Below are 18,228 nucleotides of genomic sequence, written 5' to 3'. Positions count from 1 at the left end.
AGATTTCTCTCTTAAAGATATTCCGTTGCAGGAAACAAGAGGCAAAGCTAGGGGATGGGATGACTGAGGAAAGAGATGTTAGTAAGTGATGAACTGCTAAAAGTATGTGATGATTACTTTTCATCGTAAGAGCTCACAGCACCTTTCTTCTATGGCTAAGAAAGATATAAGAAATGCTTTAAATGTAGAAAACTAAGGGCCTGATTTACTAAAGCTTTTCTTCCATTCTGTGTCTATGGGAAAAATGCTTAGTAAATGAGGCTCTTAGAGCTGAACAGTATGTCCGAGATGTACAATATTACTCACCTGGTTTCAGCTTTGTCACTCCTTCCCCAACACTCTCAATAACTCCAGCTGCTTCGTGGCCCAAAATGGCTGGAAATTGGAAGTTCGATATCACACCGCTTAGTACATGGTCATCTGAACGACAGATCCCAGTAGCCAAAATCTGTGTCAATAGAAAGAACCAGATTAAGCATGTATGACAATTTTCCAAAAAGTATACAGAGTCTGGTTCATCAAAATCTTTACTCACAAAAGAATGGGAGAAAAGCCATTGTAAATCAGGCCTGCAATAGTGGGCATGGAACTAGAGCAACACCTTCTCTGAATAAGAGCATGGATTTAAATATACACTTAGTAAGAGACAACAGGAACTTTGCATTAGCAAGAAACATACAGGATCTCTACATTTTATAGATCTGCATGAAATTTCTAACTATTCAGTGATGCCAAATGTCTATATAGATGTGACAAGTTTCCCAAAATGTAGCCCTTTTTGACACTGAGGAGTCCCTGGAAAGGATTCTGGGTAGATTATTTGACTCTGCTTGTGGTTTTGTAAATGATTTTGACAATCTTTGTGTGTTGTGGAGTGATTACAGTGAGCTGTTACTAGATGGCATCATGTATGGTAAAATTATACTATGCATATACAATTTAGGATCCATAGAGAAGTGGCTGCTGAATTCCAAGTGGTTTGTCTCCTTCAATGGGGTAAGAGGAGATCCACTAGGGGCAATTGTAATGGGAACTGTGTAATCCTGGGTTCGAAGTCTGGAGGAAGGAGTGTTGGAGGGAGCCACCAGAAGGCTGCTGTGCCCGAGTGCCTCTCCAAAGGGATAGGGCTTTGCAGGGGCTTTTCCACTCAAGGGGAAGTGTTTCTTCTCCTGGGGAATAACCAGATGACCTGACCTGGTGAAACGCTTGTCGAATGAGTGGACCTTTATTGCCAAGGTGTGCTTGGTGCCGCATAGTGATCAAGCCCACTAGGCCCACGCTGGCGGAGGACCCTATGGCAGAATGGGCTGGAGCTTTGCCTATAACCACCGCCTTCCCGGCAAGTTAAGCCCTTTAGTTCTGGTGGATGGCAGGTGTTAGGTGGGTCCCTAGGGTAGTCTGAAGGCAAGAGTCTGAGAAAATGCGTAAGTCAAGGCAGATAGCAGACAGCAGGAAGAAAGAACAGGCCAGGGGTCAGGGTAGGTGGCAGACAGAGTGAAGTTGGGTCCGGAGAGGAGTCCATTCCAGGCAGTAATCAAGCAAGATCCAAATCCAAGCCAAAGTAAAATCGGAAAAACAAGCTGAGGAAACAAAGGAGAAGGGACAAGATGAACCAGATAAACAGAACAAAGGTAACAAGGCATAGAGAGATAAAGGCAGGACCTGGACAAGACAAACCAACAAGGCAGGCAAGGAGACAAGATACAAGGCATGGAAGAACAGGAAAGCAGAAGAAGCAACACACACTGGAGCAAGCAACAGGGGACCTGTTGTTGAGGCAAGGAAAGGCTGGCAGCAGGGACCTTAAGATGGCTATGGGGGGTAATGTCACCAATGAGCAGCACGACTCTGTTCCTGCTGAGGGCCCTTTAAGAGAGTGCTCGTCGGGCACATGAGCGCCTAAGGACATGCAAGGAGAGTGGTGGCTGGCGGTATTTCATACTGCATGGAGCAACCCTTGAAGGCGACAGCATCCCTGCTGCAAGTGCTGTCCAGCAGTATTGAGGGTAAGTGCAGTGGCTCACGGGGCTGTCCCATGGGCTTCCAATCGTAACACCTGGGTTGGAGGAAGAAGAAGAAACCTGGGCCACCACCATCGTGGAGGCCTTAGAAATGAATCAGGGGAGTTTCTGTCAAATCCTTTAAGGAGAGTTCTGAGTGTCATTTCAAAATATGAGAGGATGTCAAGGGGGTAACAGAGAAATTGGCTGCGGTGACGAGCATGTTATTCTGGAAACAAACTGAGGCTACCATGATGGTTGGTTTGGGGAAGTCAATGAGTAACAAAGGGAAGGGTAGCTTATACCTTTTTGTAAAGTAACAGTTTGTAATGTTAAAGTTTGAGTAAAATGCTCAAGCTGATGCTGCTGCAGGTTTTTGTGGAAGTCTGTGAAGTCCTGATTTAATCAGTGTTTTTTGAGTTCTTGTGTAACCTCTGACTGCCGGTACCCCCAGAAAATAAAAGTTGGTTGTTTGAATGTACTTTGAAGTGAGTCCTTACTTTATCCAACTGTGTGAGTTTCTGGGGACAAAAGTTGGAGACGCAGTCAGAAGGGGCTCTGAGAGGGGAGACCTATGTTGTTTGGTCTTTGTCAAGCTCAGGAAAAAAGAAAATCCCACCCTTGCCTCTGGGCCTGGGTCCACTACTGCAGTTGCTTGAACCCAACTTCCATTGAGCTCTACTGGGAGACTGGCGCTGTGCTTCCAAACAGGGGGCAGTGCCGCTCACATTTTCTATGCCCTTCAGGGGAGGGATTTTTAGGCATCTGTCAACGCTCATGTTTTTTTTAGCACTTTGCAGTTTATGCTACGGCGCACCTGTGGTGTGAATGTGGAATGAGCATGCCGTGGTGAAAATGGGACCCAAAGAACCAAACCCTGGAGATTGCCGGTTCTCTTTATGCCTTGCCCTATTACGAATGTTCGTACAAAGAGAACTTTAACCAGTGGAAGTCGATCAGTTTCTTAGTGCACCATTTGCAGGGAATATCAATACTTTTACCTTAACACGGACTTCATGAGCCTTTGGCGGCGCAACCTCGATTTCTTCAACTGACAGCTTATTTGGTCCCCAGGCAATGGCTGCCTTGCATTTAATAACCTAAAAATAAAGCATAAAAAGTTCCTGTTTAAAAAAAGACTTTTTCACAGATGGGAATAAAACAGGAATACAAATAAAACTGTAATGATATCTGTAAGTATAGTAGTATATCTGGATACTACTTTGTAGGCCTTTTAGATTGGTGAGAATGAATCAAACAGAACCAAGCGCTGACAGTGGAGTCGGAGACATGGATGCGCATCCTGTACTGCCTGTGGTAGTTAATATGCCCTACAAATTCTTATTAGCCCAGCAGCTGGGGATAAGATACGGTGATGCAAACAGAATGTTTGTTGTCCTTCTTGAAAAGAAGAACACACTAGAATGGCATGGTCCTCTGCTGTCGTCAAATGGTTATTCTTTCTACAATGATTTAAAATGGTAATGTAATAAGGACTCCGCACCTTCTTTGTGTTATGGACAATACATAGCATACACTGTTTTAGTATTCCACGCATTGACAACGGCAATTCATGCTGCGTGTTCAGATGTGGGTTTGCATGCTCATGTTAAGCAGCACACATGAATTCTAGAATAGAGGGAACTCAAGCATTTCCACATCAGTTGTAAAAAAGTACCTGTGTTTTGGTGTTCAGGGGAAAAAAACATTCTAATAAACATATAGGATAAAGGTAGTGTGTCTGCCATGTTAGTCCACTTGAATGCAGAAAAATAAAGGCCAATAAATAAAAAAAATAAGCTAATACTTTTTTATTGGATAAACTTAATCTGTTTCTTGACTAGCTTTTGGATGCTAACACTTCCTTCATTTAATTTAATTCAGTCATTTAATAAACCATTTTTCTGAATAAATCAAGTCTAACAAAGTAGTGTACCTCATTAAAAACATTACTTCAATCAATAAAATTTACAAAATGACAAGTTTCACAAACCACAATCATAAGCCAGATATAAACATATCGGGGGTAATTTTCAAAGGAGTTACGCGCATAAATGTAACTACTATTGTAGCAATTTTCAAAAGCCATTTACTCATGTAAAGTGCACTTATGCGAATAAATCCTATGGACGATTCAATGGCATATATTGTAGCAATTTTCAAAAGCCCACTTACTCGAGTAAAGTGCATTTACATGCGTAAAACCCAGATTTATGCATGTAAATGCTTTTTAAAATCCGCCCCATCATGAACGAAACCAATAAACATAAGATAATAAACTGGTAAAATAAATCATACATATTGAGTAATATATATTCTATGATCCTATCATTGGGCCAGACTAATATAAATAAATAGCCAAAAGGTATAATAATTAACTTAGCAACATTTTACTTAAAACAAATCATGATATGGTCACTCACATCATAACAAGCATCCCACTTCTAAAAAGACCATTAAATATCCTTATGGAAGCATAGGCCCAACCTTAGCATTATAACTCATCCAAAAATCTATCACACAATTGTGGTTGACAGTGCTAACTACCAGTACAAATAGTGCTGAGACCTCAATCATGCAATCCTAGATAACATAGAAACATATAGAAACATAGAAATGATGGCAGAAGAAGACCAAACGGCCCATCCAGTCTGCCCAGCAAGCTTTCACACTTGTTTTTTTTCTCATACTTATCTGTTACTCTTGGCCCTTATTAGTAACTTTTTGGTTCTAGTTACATTCCAACCCCGCCATTGGTGTAGAGAGCAGTGCTGGAGTTGCATCTAAGTGAAGTATCTAGCTTAATTGGTTAGGGGTGGAAACTGCCACAATAAGCAAGCTACTCCCATGCTTATTTGTTTACCCAGCCTGTGCAATTCAGTCCTTGTTTTATTTTTATTTATTTATTTATTTATCAAGTTTTATATACCATCATTCTGTAATGCCATCACAACAGTTTTGGTTGTTGTCTGAATATAAATTCTCTTTTCTTCATTCCTCCCTGTCATTAAAGCAGTGAGCTGTGCTGGATATGTATTCCAAGTGAAGTAACAGGCTTATTTGGTTTGGGGTAGTAATCGCTGCAACAAGCAAGCTACTCCCCCGCTTTTTTGTGAATGCAAATCCTTTTTTCCACATTTCCTCTTGCTGTTTAAGCATAGAGCAATGTTGGAGTCACATTAACTGTGTGTATGTTTATTGAATAAGGGTATTAATCACCAGGTAGGAGCCGTCATTCCACAAGCCACCCCCATGCCGCTTCTCTTCATTCACATCCTTTAGACTTTATGGATCCACAGTATTTATCCCACGCCCCTTTGAAATCCTTCACAGTTTTGGTCTTTACCACTTCCTCCGGAAGGGCGTTCCAGGCATCCACCACCCTCTCCATGAAGAAATACTTCCTGTCATTGGTTCTGAGTCTTCCTCCCTGGAGCTTGAAATCGTGACCCCTAAGTTCAATAATTCACACTCTTCTCTCTTCCAAACTGAGATCACCCATCACTATATCTATCCTCTTGTTACGCTCCATGGCCGCCTGCCTATCTGTGCCACCTTCCCTTGGATGGATTTCTGATTCTGACTTCGAACTGTCTTAGACTCTGCTTGACCTCCACTTGCCACTGATCACTGCCTGCTCTCCGACTACGACTGATCTCCACCTGCCCCGGACCTTAGCCTGTCTATCTGACCATCTCTATGAATCTCCAGTTCATCAGCAGAGACCCCTGCCTAAGACCTGCCGGCCCCAGCACCCAAGGGCTCAACCTAAGGGAAATGGGAGTTGGATTAGGTGAAGCTCCAGATGGGCCTCGTCTCAACCAGTTCCGCCAGCCTGCAGGTTGCCCCAACTCCACCTTGCTCCAAGGTCCACACCCACAACAGAAATATTTTTGCTGGATTTTATATTTTTGACATTGTACCTCTTTTACATTGTTAGATCATTGTATTTGTAGACGATGTTTTCCTTTTTTTTGACTGTCATAAAACGACTGAAAACCAATAAAAACAATGTTTGAAAGAAATTTATGACATATAGTTATGATATCTGCATGGGTGTCAGGTTGCTAGCCACAGGATATGAAATACAAGTATCTTCTTGTTCAGTGCAAGGTTCATTCATAACGTAAGAGGTAACAGTTTTTTTTTTTTTACTTTCATCAACCTAAACATAATAGTGGGTTCACAGTACTCATAGTCAGTCCAGTCCAGGTCAGAATGTTCCAACTAGTTTTCACCTATATTCTAAATATTACAAACAGATTAAGCAGGGGCGCTTCACAGACACTCGGGTTCAGAGAGGGTTAAAATCATCCAGGACCCACAGCAGAACTCACAGCCCTCAAGTTGCCAAATATTAGCTTCTTGGCACCCAACCATCCTTTTTCAAGGCCAAAAACTCTTTTGGGTTCCTTGGGGATGTGTTTTGAAAGTCTGCAGCTACTTGTGTCCTCTAGCTGGCAGAAATGGTAATACATTGGATTAAAGTGTGACAAGCTCAGCTGGTCCTGGGTGCAGCTTCAGCACTCATGCTGTATGTTCATATACTGAGAAAGATGAGGAGGACATTATCAGGAATATGTAAAAAGGATGGTTGCACTGTATTTCAGTTCAAACCAAAAGTGAAATTTCACAATTAAAAGTTTCTAATGTATATGTCTTTACTTGATAAATAATAGGAGTCATTTGGAAAGGATTCAAGAACAAAACTAAGAATATTATAATACCTTTGTTTAGATCCCTGGTGCGACTGTGCCTTGAGTGTTGTGTGCAGTTCTGGTTACCCTATCTCAAAAAAGTCATAGCAGGCATAGAAAAGGTACAAGGAAGGGAGACAAAAATAATAAAGGGGATAGAAAAGCTTCATTATGGAGAAAGGCTAAATTAATTAGGACTCTTTCGATTGGATAATCTTTATTCTATCAATGCAGTAACTGCACAGAATATAGATAAATAAATTAAAAGAATAAATAAATAGAGCTTGCTGGGCAGACCGGTTGAACCACTTGGGTCTTTTTCTGTCGTCATTTACTGTTGCAAAAACAGGTAGAGTCATGCATTTGGACTTGGAGTGCTGAAATGGGAGAATGCAGAACATGACTGGGGCTGAGCTACTGCTGACAAGAGCTGGAAGAAGGCTAGGATGCATAGGGAGAGGTCATTCTTACCAGTAAGAAAAAGGGGGTGATAATGCCTCTTTTTGACATCATGGCTGAGATCTCAGCTGGAGTATTGTGTCCAATTTTGAAGGCTGTATCTCCAAAAGGTTATAGATACAGTAGAAGCAGTTCAGAGAAGAGCTACCAAATTGGTGAAGAGTCTGCACCATAAGCCACACAAAACAAGACTTTAGGAATTGAATATGATAGAGACCTTCAAATACCTCAAAGGTAGAAATAACGTACAAGAAGCAAGCGTTTTTCTGTGGAAAAGTTCTAGAAAAGGAAGTCATGATGTGCAACTCAGAAGGTAGAAGTAATGAAAGAAAATATTTCTTCACAGAAAGAGTGGAGGATGCATGGAACAGTCTTCCAGTGCTGATGGTGGTAAAATCAGTAACAGAATTCAACGAACCATGGGATAAACAAAGGATTCTTAGTTACAAAAATAGAGCCCAAGATCAAGTAGGCTCTGCCATACTGCACCAAGAATGGAAAATGGGCATACTAAGTGGGATTATTTACCCTAATAGTCTATGTTTCTATTAGAGTCTACCTGTTGAAGGACACACGTTCTCCCGAAAATACTGGCTGATGGCTCAGGTAGATCAGACAAGTGAATATGGCAATCAGTCGGCATAAATATTTAGTCTACAAGCACATGTAGTGGCAATAGGTGACCCATTCACTCCACAAAAGTTAAGATAGGAAACCTCAGGAGAGGAAAAGGAAACAGATGTGCATCTGAATGTGCAATCTACAGTATGAAAACTGTCTGCCTAGAGCTTCCCGAATAAGGAAAGCCAACAGGGTAAATCCATTCAGTTTTATAAATGAATACACTTGCCACGAGAAACTAAAGCCAAAAAAAGTGAAATAAAATATCTCCATATTCTTTGCTTCAAGTTCAGCCTTTCATATTAGACGGGTGATCAAGCATGATGCTATAACCTGACTATAGCAATTACACAATGTGCCGGATGCACATAGATTTATTTAATCAACTCTACATGAAAATGCAGTTTCATTACCATGATTAATCAGGTAATTGCTTTCATTTAGTTTTATGAGGATAATTTCCCAGATGTAACACCCATATTCCCCTCAGGTGGCAGAAGTGGATATTTTACTTTGATGATTGAATAGAAAGAATTTCACTGGATTTCTGTGACACCTGGAATACATTGGTGAAATGCTGGATGTTGAAATAAGAATGATTATGAAACCATAGCATGATGTGTGCAAAGTCTAACTCATGGCAGGTTATTAGAGGTGCTCAGGAGGTATAACTCTAGAATGAAAATATAGCCCCATGTCATTAACACCCACTGACTTTGATTTCTAAATAGTTAGCACTTTATTGCACTTGGTGCTGTTTCAGTCAGTGTTGTACTATATATCACTAACTGCTAGGGTTGCACGCTTTTGCAGTCCTGATTTCTGCAGATAAGGCAATCCATGGCTAGATCTTGGAAGGGCTGTGGAGAGAGAGAGAGGCAGTCATAAGGAGCAGTGAGTGTGACTGTCTCGTGCTGCTCTTGCTGCTGACATGGAGTCACTCAATCTTTCTAGTCCTTCTTACTGTCCTGTGAACTTGGCAGGTTTGGAGGATGACAGGAGGGATAGCAGCAATTCCAGGAAACTCGTGGTTAATCTAGCAGCATTGACCATCCTTGAAATCTGCATAAAGGAGACTTAAAACTCTTTATGAGTTCTTACTTTCAAGCCTGCACTTGTTAACAGGCTCGCTAGGTTTGTGCCAAGTGCAGTAAAAAGCTGGGAGCAGCACGCTGGCTGGAGATTTGCTGCCTTCCAACATTTTGAATCTCATTTAGCACTGAACACTCTCTGCTTCCTGAAGGAAGAGCTACTCTGCTCCCTAATCCAGCTCCTCCCCTCCTGCCACTTGGCGACAGGAGGGGAGGGAGTAAACCTGGGGCAGACAGAGTACAAGGGGATCATTTTGGGGAGGGGAGGTTAGGTGGAGCTAAGAGGGGATCATTGGGGTGAGAAGAGAGGATGAAGAATGAAAGGGGATCAGCTAGGAGGGCATGTGTCTGTACGACAGAGAGAAGGGAAAAGGAGAAGGGGAAGTGTTTGTGTGTACAACAGAGAAGGGATTTGTTTTGGATGTGTGTATATGCCAAACTGTGTGGGAGGTTAGAGAAGGGTTGCAATGGAGAAGCAGGACTGGAGTGCGGTAGGGACACATCACCACTGTCACTGCAAGTAGGATCCTCTCTCCTGGAAACTCCTTCTTCCTTCTCGTCTTTTCTCCTCAGATACTGGAACCCACCCCAACCCTTCCAGCTCCCTCCTCTCCTTCCTCAATCCCAGAACCTCCTGCTCTCTTCCTCCTCTTCCCCATCAGAGATTCCTGATCTCCCCCCATTCCTTCATCTTTCCCATCCCCAGTCCTCTCACCTCCTTCTCCTCCATCCCCAGTCCTGTTTCCTTCTCACACTCCTTCTCCAGCCCTCTCACCTTCTCCTCATTCCATTCCTGGTCCTACCTTCCTTTCCTGATCCCTGGTCCTCTCCCTCCCTCCCCATTCCTGAGATGTCCTAACTGTGATCCTTGAGTTCCTGTTTCCTCATTTAATAAAAAGAAATAAATTATACAGACACAAGAAAGGTTAGAAAACTACTTTATTGTTATTGGAAAATAAAAGCAGGAAATGTTTGCCAATGTGCTTCAGAGTTTTCTCATTTTTACCACATAATCTAATCCTGAGCTCCTACAGGAAACTGTGAGGCTGGCCTTAGACCTTCTGCTCCCTATTGACCAACCTAACGGGAGTGTCTGGGTGTGTATGAGGAGGGGAAGCAGCAAACAGTGCCTAGTGGCAGCAAAATCCTAAATCCATCATGGCCGAGTTTTACTTTTCTGTGTTACTTTGTGCATGTACTATAAAAGTGTGATTTTCACAGAGAAGTGTATAGACTGTATTACACAGATACTGGCTGATACAGTAAAGCGCAGCCACAGTTACCCTGTTTTTAACCCGCTTTGGACTCACAATTTGGACACGTATGGCTAACCTGCGATTCAGTATCCGGTTTTATGCATCCTTACCGCTTACTGAAATGGACGTGTATCCGTCTCCGCCCGCCACATGTATATGATATGTTAATGATCGATTTAGCTATTCCCTCCGATACAGTAACGTGCGGCACGATTATCGCCTTTTTAACCAGCTTATTTGCCGCGTCTTCAACCTGCAAATTTACCGCCTACCCTGACCCTGGCGTTAGTGTGGTGTTCGGACAGCTTTGTACCGGACAGCGCCATGGACAACATGTATATTATTGCTCTGGCGCTATTTTTCATTCGGTTGAGGTCGCGGCGTCCATTCGTGGACCTTCCCGTTGCCTTGAGCGCCCGGCTGGACTTCCAAGCCGGCGACTTTGGACGTCTGGCTCGGACGGACAGCCGGGCGCTCAAGGTCAATGACCGTCCGAGGTCACGGTGTCTGTTCATGGACCTTCCCGCTGCCTTGAGCGCCCGGCTGGACGTCCAAGCCGGCGACTTTGGACGTCCGGCGACTTTGGACGGCTGGCCGGGCGCCCAAGGTCCATGAACGGACGTCCAGCCAGGCGCTCAAGGCAGCGGGAAGGTCCACGAATGGCGTCCAAGCTGCGAGAAAAGAACCATCCACTTACCTGGTGGAAAGACATTTCACATGACATTTTGAAATGACAGGTACTGGCGCACCCGGGATACTGTATAGGTGCTGTAGACCGCTCTGTACAGTAAGATGGATTGCGCACGCCTACCGCTTCATGGGCGCACTTTGGACGCCGCTTGCATTTGCGTCTCATTTGAATACTGAATCGAGCGGTATGTGAACCAAATTGTGCGCGCGGCAAACGAGGGTGCGCCCGGCAGTGCCGCACTCTTTCTTACGCGTCCTTACTGAATCGGCCCGATAGTTAGGCAGATCCCTTTGGCTTAGCACAATACTCCACGTTGTCTGAAGGAGCCAGCTGGGCCTGGATGCATGGTGGAGGTGGCATGCATGGACCTAGAAAAGGAGGGAAGGCAGCTTCTGCTACAGTGCAGGCCCCTGCCTGCTGTCCAGCAGCACTGAGGTTGAGCCTCAAAGGAGGCACCCGCTCCAGTCCTGGGGACGAGGAGGGTTACTTGGGCCACCCAGGCAGCCTGCCTAGAGATGACTGGGGATAGCAGAGACTGCCGACGATTTTTTTTTTTTTTTTTTTTTTAAATGGTGGAGAAATGGAGGGCTGAAAATTAAGTTGCAGGTGATACTTTTTTTTACTGGACAAATGGAGGCCCATATGCAACCGCCGTGTGGCTCGCCTAGTTAGCCAGATAATTATGCAGCTAATTTGGCCTATATATTCAGCGGCGTGGCCGTGCCGCTGAATATATCCAGCTATCTCAAAGTTAGCCAGACAGGTGTATGGGCCGACCAGAATTAGCCCCGATAAGTTATCTGACTAACTAAACTGCTCTCCATTATGCCCATTCTCCTCCCGCCACTTAGCCAGATAAATGCTTAAGTGGCGGATGCTGACTGCAGCCAAATATTTAAACCATTCCACTTAGCTGAATGTGTCGAAACATATCTGGCTAAGTAGCACTGAATATCGGCCTCACAACGTGCATTTGTGATTTCCTTTTGAGAACTATGTTCCTTTTATCTGCACTGACCTGATAAAAGGGAGCATAGCTCCAAACCTGGACACAAATGGATTAAGATATGCAATAGAAAAGCATCACCTACCACTTGTTTCTTGACTTTTATTTCTTCTTCTTAGAGAACTTGACTCTTTTAACCTCAAAATTTTCAGGATTAACTCCACCCTGTAATGAGTCTTCTTTCTATCTTCATTTTGGGCTTCCCCAGAAGGATCAAAACCCCTCTTCCCTCAGAGCTTTGGGTCCTCTGGATAGCTTTCAAGGACCTTGACAAAAGTATTCCTAGCCACACCACCATCTCATACCTGGGAGACTGCAAGGAGCCAGAGTCAAACAAGTTAACTCACTTTTCACTTTATCTATCTAGGTGAAATCCTGTGGGGGCCGATGCAGTAAGACCAGTGCTGAAAATGGGCGCTCATATTGAGCAACCGTTTTCCCCTAACACACGCGCAGCCACATCTCCTGGGCGCCCGATGCATTATTTAAATGAGGAGCTGTGTAAAAAAGGACGTGCTAGGAGAGAATTGGTCATCTTTAGCGCTCAAATGCATCGGGCACCCACAATTGCAACGGGCGTTCGATACGAGCGTCCATTTTTATCCTGCTTCTTCTGGCCGATCTTGAGGTTGCTGAAGACGCCCATAGCTAAGCGCCTCTTGCTATGGGTGTCTAAATTGTGTCTAGAATAATAATATATATATATATTTTTTAAATCATGCCAATATACATTTATTTTTCAACACTGCAAGCCGTAAATTTAAGTGTCACAATGATACTAAGAAAGAGGAACCACAGAGGACTGTATTTTTAAATTTCTCATGAGCCCTTGACTCGCGGATTGACTTTACGCCACCTCTGGGGCTGGAGTTAAATTTGCTGCATTAAAAATTGTGCGTTGGGTGCCCAGCGATTTTCTGCATCGGGGATAATAGCTAATAGCCTGATCTACCAAGGAATTTACATGTGATGGGCGCCATCGGCTACGCTTTTGTTTGGGTGCATGTTTTGGACGTGCTAATCTCGTTATTGCATCGGGTGCTAGTGTAGCACGTCCAAAACACATGCACATTATTTGATCAGCCCCTGAAATAGGAATCCCCTGACTCTCGTCTACATCCTCTGCCCTCAAACTCCACTCATCAACAACCTTGTGCCCTGACCTGAAGCACTATTTATAGGAAGGGAGGAGAAAAAAACCTTGCATCCTGCAGAGCACTGTTTGCACAGCACTCCTTGCACTCTTCATGAACTCCATTTGCAGGAAGGATAGCTCGAACTCTCCAGATCTTTCTAGTGACCCTTGCCAGGGTTACAATTGCTATTAGTAATATTGCCTTACTACGAGTGGGGAGGAATGTCACAAAATGTCAGCCTCCTTGGGGAAGGAGCGGACGGAAAAGGAGCTTCCCTGCAAAAACCCTGTCTCCAGGGCTGGGGCAAAAGTATTTGGCCCCCTAGGTGAACCTTTGGTCAAGTGCCCCCCCTCCCCCAACTAAACCTCCAGCACAGCCCTGCATCCTTTTGAGTCAAATGCCAATGGGACTTTGCTGCCCCCAAAATGTTGGTGCTCCAGGCAACTGACTAGTTTTCCTAATGGAAGCACCAGCCCTGCCAGTCTCTTCCAGGGGGATCCCGCCTCCATGATGCTCCTCTGCCCAGCTGCCCAAAAAAGCTGTTCCCTCGGCACCGCAAGCATTTTCAAATTTTGCAATATTAACCCAGCTGTCCTGTAAATTTTGAAAATAATCATGGCGCTGGCATATTTTGAATGAATGGTCTGCCACCTGTACTGGGGGTTGCTGGTTGACTTCTTTCCTGAACTTTCCACTGACAAAATATTTGCTTGACATGAATTATTTATATCCTTGATATATTTATTTTAAAGGTCTCTATCATATCCCCCTTCTCTGTCCTCTCCTCTAGGTACACAAACTTAGGCTTTTGAGTCACGTTTCCTCGTGTTTTTGGTACAGACTCTTTGCCATTTTAGTAACCGTTCCCTTTATTGCTTCTACTCCTTATTCCTTCAGAGGGAGAACCTCCAGAACTGGACGCAATATTCCAGATGAGGCCTCACCAATGACCTATAGAGAGGTATTATCACCTTCTTTGTTTTATTAGCCATGCATCTTCCTAGGCACCCCAGCATTTACCTGGCTCTGGCAACCGCTTTGTCTCACTGTTTCACTTATCTTGAAACCCTCCGATCTGATCACCCTGAGGTTTATTTTCTGCTTGGTACACAGCAGTTTCTCATTCTCCCATCATGTACTGCTTCCCTGGATTTCTGCACTCCCAAAATTATAATTCTGCTCCTTTATTTTTATTTATTTTTTTTGCAATGAATCTTAAAAGACAGGCATTTTACTACTCAAGCCTTCCTAAATCAGTCCTCATTTTGTCTAATTCCTCAGGGATATTCACTCTATTGCAGATCTAGGTGTCATCTACAAAAAGCCACATTTTCCTATTAACTCCTCTACAATATTGCTCATGAAATTATTGAAAAGGACCAGACTCTAAGGAACTCCAAAGATATCCACTCTTTCCTTGGCATGAACTCCATTCACTGTTACCCACAGTTGTCTATCACAATCAGCTGCTTTCTATCCCAGTCACCCACCTTGGAACTCACCTCTTGGCGGCACAGTGTCCAAAACTTTGCTGAAAGTCAAATATACCACACCCACTGTATGCCCTTGATCTAGTTCTCTGGTCACCCAATTAAAACAAAAAAAAAGGGGTCATATTTGTTTTGTTTCAGTAGCAAATATTAACACCAAACATGTCTAAAGAGGTAAATGCCCAGCCCATACTCAGAAACTCTCAGCAACAATCAAACTGCAAATTATCCCAAGCTGATCCTTGAAGCCCTAAACAAAGAAACCAAACTCCAGGTTGGCACATAGGAAGCTTAGGTTAGGGGGCTTTCAGACTTAACAAGCAGAACAACAGGGGTGTTCTGTTCCGTGCCTGCTTCTCCAGGCAAAGCTGCAGGGAAGAGGAGGAGAGGGGTGAATGGGAGCAGACAGAGCAGAGAACAGCCACTCCTCCCCTGTTATTCCTCCTTCCCCTATTACTCTGTTTGGAACAGGAAGAAGGGGGGGATGATCCTATAGCAGACACTGAAGAGCAAAGAACAGACACAAAAAGGGGTTGAATATAGTACAAGACTGAAACAGGTGTGCAATAATGCTATTTGTCAAAGATTCAGCCCCCTATTTGCTTCTGCTACTCAGGGCTTAATTTCTGGCAGAATGACCCAGGACGACATTCTTCTTCCTCTTTTGGGGCAGTGTGAATCATTTCTGGCCTCTCAGCCCCTGGACGAGGCAGAGAAGAGCAGAAAGCAAGCATTGGAGCTGTTTAGCGTGAGATGGGGGACAGATACATGGCTTTGATTTGCAATGCAGTATTGAGGAAGCCATGCGGGAGAACAGCCAAGGTCAAAGACACATGGGGTGAATTGCCTGTCAGCCCCACTACTTCTGCCACTGTTGGGTGTGTCAGCTCCCTGGTGTTGCTGCTGCTTTTTTGCGCTGTCTCCTCTAGACCTGACACATCAGTGGGGGAGGGGAAGGGACAGGAGTGTGAGAAAGGAGATTGGAGAGGACAGTAACTGAAGGGAACTGAGGGAGGGGAAGGAGAGGGAGGGTGAAGAGAGTAAGTAAGGGAATGTGAGGGGGCAAAAGTGTATGAGGAGAAGGGGGGACGGAAGGCCAAGTGGGTGAGGGATATGGGAGAGTAAATGTGTGAATGATGAGATTGGTGGGGTTGTGGGTTGTGTGGGGGAAAGCGAGGTGAAAGTGAGTGAAGGAATTGAAGGTGGTATAGGGAGTACATGAAGGGATCAGAAGGACCGCAGTGTGAGATAGAGAGGCAGTCTGTGAGTGAAGTGATCGGAGGGGGGACAGGGAAAGAGTGAATGAGTGGGGGGGGGGGGGGGGGGGGGGGTGGGAAGGGGCTCGAAGTGGGTGAGTGAAGAGAGCACACAGTGCTGTTCCCTTCCTTCCTCCCCAAGGAGGCAAAAAGCAGTCTGCCCTTATATCCCAACCTAGAGGAGAGGTGGCTAATTCCAGCCTGAAGAGGAGGCCCATGGATGGGAGAGGAAGACAGTTGCTGGAGGGGGGTGGGAGGAGTGAAGACTATGAAGGATTGGGGATGAGAACTGGGGCTCTAGAACCACTGGGAGGGAAAAGGACTATGGGAGAATCCATTGGGGGAAACTGGAAAAGGAGAACCAGGATCACCAGGGCAGAGAGGAGGAGGAAGAAGAGAGGGGTAGAGAGAAAAGGTCCTGTTCTCTCTACTTTCCTTCTCCTCCTTATCCAGTGATCCTCAATCTTCAGCCCCCACCAGTGCCTATATTCCAGCTGCCCTCCACTCACCATTGGAGCACTTGTGGGTGAAGAGGAGTCTGAACACTTGGCCTGGTTATATATATCTTGCCCTATACCACCTCCCTTCCCTCAGTTCCACTTTCTTTATTTCCACAAATGAAGCCCTTTACATATATAATGGGTGTGTGTTTGGGTGTGTATGTATATATATAAATCAGACAGAAAAAGTCTTTAAGTCAATAGTCCCCACCTATGACAGAATATATTCCTATTAATGAGGACCGCACAATACTAAAATGACAAAATAGAAGATAGAAGATTGTCTGGAATGTTTATCTTGACATCACTACATCCATTATTTGGAATTTGATTGTGCCTTCTTTAACCAACAATGCACTTGATTTGGATGAAAACACTGTTTATTGTTAAACACCTATGGAAGTACTGCTCTATAGGTCTATATAGGGGGACATTTTTAGTGTGACATCTTAATAGATCATTATGGACATTTTTTTGATAATTGCTTTTGTATGAAAAGATGTTTGAGCTATATTTTTTAATAAAGGGTTAATTGTCATTAATTCTGTGTTAATATTAAAATAAATAAAACATTTTTTGTTGTTTTAGTATTATGCAGTCCTCATTAATAGGAATATATATATATATATATATATATATGCATCTCTATATGTTCTCATGTGCACAATATACAATAGTTTCAAGACAATTGTTTCTTTTTTAAATATATTTCATACATTTTTATAGCCCTGTTCACTGAAATAATTGAATTCTAAAACATTTAAAGAAAAAAAAAATAACTTGGGAATAACTTTGAGTTTCAGGTACATCAACATAGTTAGGTACATTCCAAGATGCTCCTTTCACTTTTTCTTCTAGTCTTATTTAAATTAGTTGATTAAAAGTGAATGTATTCACGTATTCTGTGACTTTATATTATCATTATTATGAATGGCATTGCTACTCTAAGCTTCACAATGCATTTGTCCTTCTGCATAACATTTTTTTCTTTAGAAACTTGGGAAGGGCAGTTTTTCACCCAGGAGATGTGATGGAGTCGGGGGAGGATATTAGGATAATCCTGTGAGTGCCTGCCAGTTTCCAAAGAAGGAAGCACATTATTTTCCCCTTCTTGGTCACCTGCACAAAATAATAGGTGCAAAGCACACAGAAGAGTTCAACATTGCATACTTTTACACTACTTTTCCAAAAGATCCTACCCACATTGTTTTTTCTTTGAAAATGAACGTAAAGCATGCATGCTAAAACCTAAAAGCTCCCATGCATTATTTCAAAATGAGCCCTAATAAGACATTATTCATGCAGAAAGAGATCTCTTTAAAAAGTATAAGTTGCAAACTTCAGAGCCAGGAAGATTCCCTCCTCATTCCTTTAAATGTATTTTTTTTTCTTTTTCTGAAAAAATACTTCATTGCTGAATTTAGGTTCATTTAGTGCTGCAGAACAGACTAGATTGCATTAGAAAGAAATGCTTTGTAGCTGAGATAATCTGCTCTTTCAGCATAAGGGAGATGCCCTTTTTACAGGTAATGCAATCTCTTTGCTTCATTTATATTTTAACCTGCGTACAAACATGTTTCAAGAGATTGTTAGACTTCTGTACTTACTTTCCCAGCAGTTGCCATGTTATCTTTTCCTTTGCTGACCCAGCCCTGGCACAGCTCTCCTTTAAATGCTGGAAATCCTGCCTACTGACTGCAGCTACAGTTTGCTCTGTAAACTAATCCCACCTACAAATCCCACCCCTTCGAGGCATCATTTAGAATCTGCACTCAGCCTCCCTGGTTCCCAGCCCTACCTTCCCCTATTTCTGACAGAGAAAAAGAACCTGCTTAGCAATTCATCTGCACATGCACCAGAAAGTAACTTGTTCAAAGGTACAACTGTGAAGCATGATACATTATTGTTGAAACACACTCAGATAAGAGTTTCAGACAGGAGCAGCAGAATCCCTTTTTTGGAGGTGGGGGGGGGACGGGGACAAGCTCCGCCCAACTCTGCCTCCAGCTCCACCCCCAAGATTCC

The 18,228-nt window shown here is 43.5% G+C and overlaps 1 protein-coding gene across 1 annotated transcript in view; it reads right to left on the bottom strand.

Annotated features, from left to right (window-relative positions):
• The window catches only part of LOC115089273 (alcohol dehydrogenase 1-like), a 46,310-nt gene extending 28,359 nt beyond the window's left edge, over positions 1-17,951 (bottom strand). Inside the window, exons 1-3 of the mRNA XM_029597398.1 lie at positions 17,811-17,951; positions 3,002-3,100; positions 307-448 (exon numbers count right to left, since the gene is read on the bottom strand). Of these exons, the coding sequence (XP_029453258.1) occupies positions 307-448; positions 3,002-3,100; positions 17,811-17,828 (259 nt within the window). The 5' untranslated portion in view covers positions 17,829-17,951. The remainder of the gene's footprint in view (positions 1-306; positions 449-3,001; positions 3,101-17,810) is intronic.
• Between the last annotated feature and the right edge of the window lie 277 nt (positions 17,952-18,228).

This window comes from Rhinatrema bivittatum, chromosome 1 (genome assembly GCF_901001135.1).
Source record: "Rhinatrema bivittatum chromosome 1, aRhiBiv1.1, whole genome shotgun sequence".
Lineage (NCBI taxonomy): Eukaryota > Metazoa > Chordata > Amphibia > Gymnophiona > Rhinatrematidae > Rhinatrema > Rhinatrema bivittatum.
Note: the sequence above shows the minus strand (reverse complement) of the source record. Positions and strands in the feature narration are given on the sequence as shown.